Source organism: Myotis brandtii, unplaced genomic scaffold (assembly GCF_000412655.1).
Source record: "Myotis brandtii unplaced genomic scaffold, ASM41265v1 scaffold321, whole genome shotgun sequence".
NCBI classification, from domain to species: domain Eukaryota; kingdom Metazoa; phylum Chordata; class Mammalia; order Chiroptera; family Vespertilionidae; genus Myotis; species Myotis brandtii.
The window spans coordinates 1300286-1305380 of NW_005362314.1; the positions used below are offsets into that span (position 1 = coordinate 1300286).

General features: G+C 47.7%; 1 protein-coding gene across 4 annotated transcripts in view; it reads left to right on the top strand.

Moving 5' to 3' along the window:
- Positions 1–393: 393 nt before the first annotated feature.
- MARCH2 (membrane-associated ring finger (C3HC4) 2, E3 ubiquitin protein ligase) overlaps positions 394–5095 on the top strand; it is a 23559-nt gene continuing 18857 nt past the window's right edge. For 3 of the 4 annotated variants that reach the window (XM_005870712.2, XM_014543266.1, XM_014543265.1), the window contains exons 1-2: positions 649–746; positions 3956–4183. In XM_005870712.2, coding sequence (XP_005870774.1) covers positions 4008–4183 — 176 coding nt within the window. In that variant the 5' untranslated portion in view covers positions 649–746; positions 3956–4007. The other variant, XM_005870711.2, reaches the window with a different exon arrangement.

Below are 5095 nucleotides of genomic sequence, written 5' to 3' on the forward strand. Positions count from 1 at the left end.
CCAGGTTCGAGGCCGGATCCTGGAGCCTGGCCCCTGGCGGAGCGGCCGGGTTCCGACCCTCGGTCTCAACCTTTCCCAGGACGAGGGGATTGTAGTTCCCGTCTCGAGGGCAGCGGGAGGTCTCTGAGCCTCGGTTTCCCTATCTGTGAAACTGATCATCCCAGCGTCAATCCAATAGGGCTGATTCTGGCGGTGGCCCCTGAGAGTTTCAGGCACACAGTAGGCGGTCAGTAAGTGACTAGTGTCCTTCTTCAACCTTCTTCTTAAAGGGGTTCTGCCTGAAAAATAGTAAATAACGGTGAACCAGGCACCCTGTAGAAAGGACATGCTTAGCAGAGTGCCTGGTTGTTAGTGGGCGCTCGAAACAGAATTTATATGATTGGCTCATTTACTCTTCTAGGGACCGTAATAGATGCAAGTATTAGAAATGTTCCCTGTTATTCAGAAGAGGAAATCGAGGCTCAGAGCGGTCAAGGTTTTGCCCAGTGCTACACAACAAATAAGACCAGGACTGGGCTTTGAACCTGACCTCCAGTGCAGGGCCTGGGAATTACTGAAGGGCACATAGGAGCAGGAGCCTCTCTATGGTGAATGAAGAGGAATGAATGCATTTCACAGGCTCTACATTTATTTTTTTTAAAGGTGAGCATTTATCGAGCACTTACTGTGTGCCACCCTGTGCCTTGTCTCATCAAACCCTCTCAACAACTCTGTATGTAAACTGATGATGGCAATTATAATAAGAGGTAATATTTATTGACTCTTTTTAACTTTAAAAACATGTATTGATTTGAGAGAGACATTGATTTCTTCTTCCACTTATTTATGCATTCATTTGTTGATTCTTGTATGTACCCTGACCAGGGATCCAACCCGCAATCTTTGCGTAATGGTATGACGCTCTAACTAACTGGGCTGTCCAGCCCAGGGCCTGTTTATTGACTTCTTAATATTTATGGAATTTTGAGCTGGGTATCATTTTGACTACTATTTTTCAGATGAGTAAACCAAGGCCAGAGACCAAAGCAGCTGGCCTGAGCTCACACTGTGGGGAGTTAGGGCCCTCTGACTTCTTTTCCTTTGGTTTCCTTCTTTCAGTAAAGGAGACTGGAGCAGATATGGAAAGGCTGTGGTGCCATAGTGCCACCGAGACAGGCCTAGCCAAGGGCAAGCTCCACTGGAGGAACTGAGCCTCAGCAGACACAGTCCACCAACTCCAACTTATTTGACAGAGAAGGATGAGGCCCAGAAAAGCAAAGGGACTTGTCCCAGGACACACATCATCAATGACAGAGTCAGGACTTGAAAAAACCCAGGTCTTTTTGAGTCCCAGACCCACTCACTGTACTAACTTTTTTTTAAAATTAATCCTCACCCGAGGATATTTTTCCCATTGATTTTTAGAGAGAGTGGAAGAGATGGGGAGAGACAGAGAGAGAGAAATATCCACTGATTGGTTGCCTCCCACACGGGCCCTAACAGAGGCAGGTGATCGAGCCTGCAACAGAGTGTCCTTGACCATAATAGAACCTGTGACCCTTCAGTCCATGGGCTGATGCTCTAACCATTGAGAACCAGCTAGGACTGGACTAACTTAATTCTGGCACTGTGCCTTCTTAGCTTTGTGACCTTGAGCAAGTAACTGCCCCTCTCTGAGCCTTAGTCACAAATGGGGGTAATTATTGGACTTACTTTGTGGGTCTATTGTGAAGATTCAGTGAAATCTATCTCTAGAGCACTGAACCAAGTTTGCCATAGACACTGGCTTCCTTTCCCATCCCAGCAGCCATTCTATCCTTGTGTCCAGCCTTGAGTTTGGTTTCTTCGGAGCCCAGACCTCTGTGGTTTGCAAAGACCTCTAGCCTCTAAACATCTGATTCCCTCCATGGGCACTGGCAAATCAAGAGACCTTGTTCTTTTTTCCTTTCTTTTTCTGAAATGTTTTTATTGATTTTAGAGAGAGGGAGAAACTTTCCCTCTTTATGTGCCCTGACCTGGGACTGAACCCGCATCCCAAGTATATGCCTTGACCGGGAATCGAACCAGCAACCTTTCGGTGCACAGGATGACGCTCAACCAACTGAGCCATGGTGGCAGGGCGGGACCTTGTTCTTAATAACACAGGTCTGCTCTTACACAGAGTAGGGACAGAGAAATTAATGTAGCCACTCTATGCCAGACACAGGGTCAGGTGCTGGGGACAGCAGAGAGCAAGTCCAATTCAGTCCCTCCTTTATAGAGCTCCCTAAAGCGTGGAAGACAGAAGTGGTTACACAAGTAGATGAAGAAATAAGAGCATCTCAGAGTGGGGCACATTCTGTGAGGGCAATAATGTGGACATCAATGTCACTTTAGCCAGGATGGTCAGGGAAGGCCTCTCTGGGGAGGTGACCTTTGAAGGGGACACTTAACTTTTTAGAGTTCAGTGAGCTTAGCACAGTACTAGTATGTATTAAGTCCTTAATAAAGAGTAACTACTGTTATTATTTTGGCCATTTGCAGGCCTTACATTAGCAGATATACCAGTGAGTTTTCCCCCCTGATAGTAAAAGAAATAGTAGAACTAATATATTGGAGCTGTGATTATTCTTGTAATACCCAATTCCTTGCAGGAATGTTAAGGTCGATCCTTGGAGGGGCAGGAACATTCTCTTGCTGACCTCTGGGCCAGAAGTTCTGATTGTAGGCACATGGAAGGGACAGCAGTATACACAACATGGCAGGCCGCTCGCTGCCCTTCAGCTATTATCTCAGTCAGGCACCCTTCCTCTTGGCTCCTTCTGCCTCTGGCTCATACTGGTTGGCCTTGCTGTGGAGGCTCAGAAGGGCATGTTGGGCTAGGATAATGCTGGTCGAGCTGTTCAGAGGGCAGTGATCCACTGGCAGACTATTCTGGTGCAAAAAGTTAGTCAATAACTTATGCTGCTTTCCTCTGACTCTGTCTCTTTGGGTTTCAGATTTTAATGGCAGGAATTGGTTAAAGCTGACCGTGGGGTACATCAGTGAGTATTTCTGGGGTCTCTGGCTCAAAGCTCCTGAGATAAAGGGTGAGACAACTGGGAGACAGATCCTTAGCTTCAGGGCGCCTGTACTGACCTCCACAGGCATCAAGAGGGGGCGTCTAGTACTTTCACGGAATTCTCAGAGGGAAACACGTACATCTTCTGGCTGGTTCTGGAAGGGACAAGGGGGTTGCCAAGGGTTCCTTCTGGCAGGTTAGACCCTGGACTGGGGGGCCAAATCCTGCTAAAGTCACCTACCCAGAGCTGAGTTCAGATTGCTGTCTGAAGTTCCAGCTATCTCCCATGGCTTCACCTCCGGAACAGAGGCATGGCTTAGAGCAGCTGCTCTGGTGGGGACAGAGGCTGCCAAGGTCCTCCCCAGTGTGTGCCACTTCCTTGTTGGCCTGAAGTGCCAAGGAGTTCTGAGCTGTACAAGAGGCCATGAACCAGATGGGTCAAGGTGATTCACCATCCTTGTCTGTGGGGCCAAATTACTAGCGCTGTTCTGCCCCACTCAGAGGTAGGTTTATCTGTTCTGAACCCAGTCCTAGGAATTCAGTCCACAGAGAACCATTCTCCATATGATTGGTGGGCATGGTTCTGGCATTGGAAAGCCCCAAGTAAAGGGCATGCCACACAGTAGGTGCTCAGTAATTGTTAGATGCTGTTAAGGTGAATTTTGGGTAGCCTGGAAGCTCTGAAGGCTGGACCAGGCTGGCTTTTTTTAGGAGAGTTAGAGGTCATATAACCAAGTCCTTGGTATGTGCTAGGCCTGGGCTGAGTTGCATGTGTGATCTTTTTGAATCTTCACAATCCCTACAAAGCCCTATCTTACAGATTGGGCAACTGAGGCTGAGAGAGCTGAATTCAAACCCTGATCTGTGTCCTACTCACTAACTTACACAATAAAAAACTTACATCTTCCCTTCACCTCCCTGCTGGCTTTTCCCCAGGCTCCTGGGACAATGGGCCTCAGGCCCTGAGGACGTGGTGCTTCTTGTGGCCATGACGACGGGTGACTGCTGCCACCTCCCTGGCTCCCTATGTGACTGCTCCGGCAGCCCTGCCTTCTCCAAAGTCGTGGAGGCCACAGGCCTAGGGCCACCCCAGTATGTGGCACAGGTGACTTCAAGGGATGGCTGCCTCATCTCAACTGTCATCCGGGTCTTGGACACTCCGAGGTGAGTGGTGACCGAGCCGGTGTATTTATCGCCACTCACTTCACTCCCGGGCCCAGTGGTTTCCTCCCAGACCGTGGTCAGAAATCGACCATCTGGATGGGTCAGAGAAAGGATCCCAGGCTGGGAAGGTCTGATTCTTCAGGAAAGGCCAGAAGTCCAGTTTATTATATGAAATCGGAAGATGAAATGTGGCAAGTAGCTCGTATTTTGGAGAGGTGGTGTGAGGAAATGGTTAGAAGTGCAGAGGGTGACTCTCAGCACCTGGGCTGAAATGCTGAGGGGAGCCTTCCCTCCCTGTGAGACCTGGGGCAAGTTGCTTTACCCCCATATCTCTAAACTGGAGACACAATTGGGTTGTGCTGAGAGTACGTTGCTGTGATCCACACAGAGTGCACACAGGTAGGTTTACCACCTCGCCCACATTTGATAAATGTGTTTAAATCTTGGTGCTGGCCTTCCAGACCCATCTGTGAGCTAAATCTGCCTCGTTCGCCAATTTGTCATCAGTTCCAAGGAAAGAATTAAAAAAAACAAAACCATACAAATTTAAATCTACCTGAATTCATTCAAATTTAAAATAGCCACCAGTTTTTCAAGTTTAATGTATTGTTTATTTGATATGATTTAATGCGTAAGTTTTCCCCCCCAATTCTTTTATTGTGTTAAAATATACACAACATAGCCTAGCCCATGTAGCTCAGAGGTTGAGTGTCGACCTATGAACCAGGAGGTCACAGTTTGATTCCCAGTCAGGCACATGTCCTGGTTGCAGGCTCAATTCCCAGGGGTGTGTGTGCAGGAGGCAGCTGATCAGTGATTCTCTCTCATCATTGGTGTTTCTATCTCTTTCTCCCTCTCCCTTCTTCTCTGAAATCATTATATATATATATATATATGTATATATATATATAT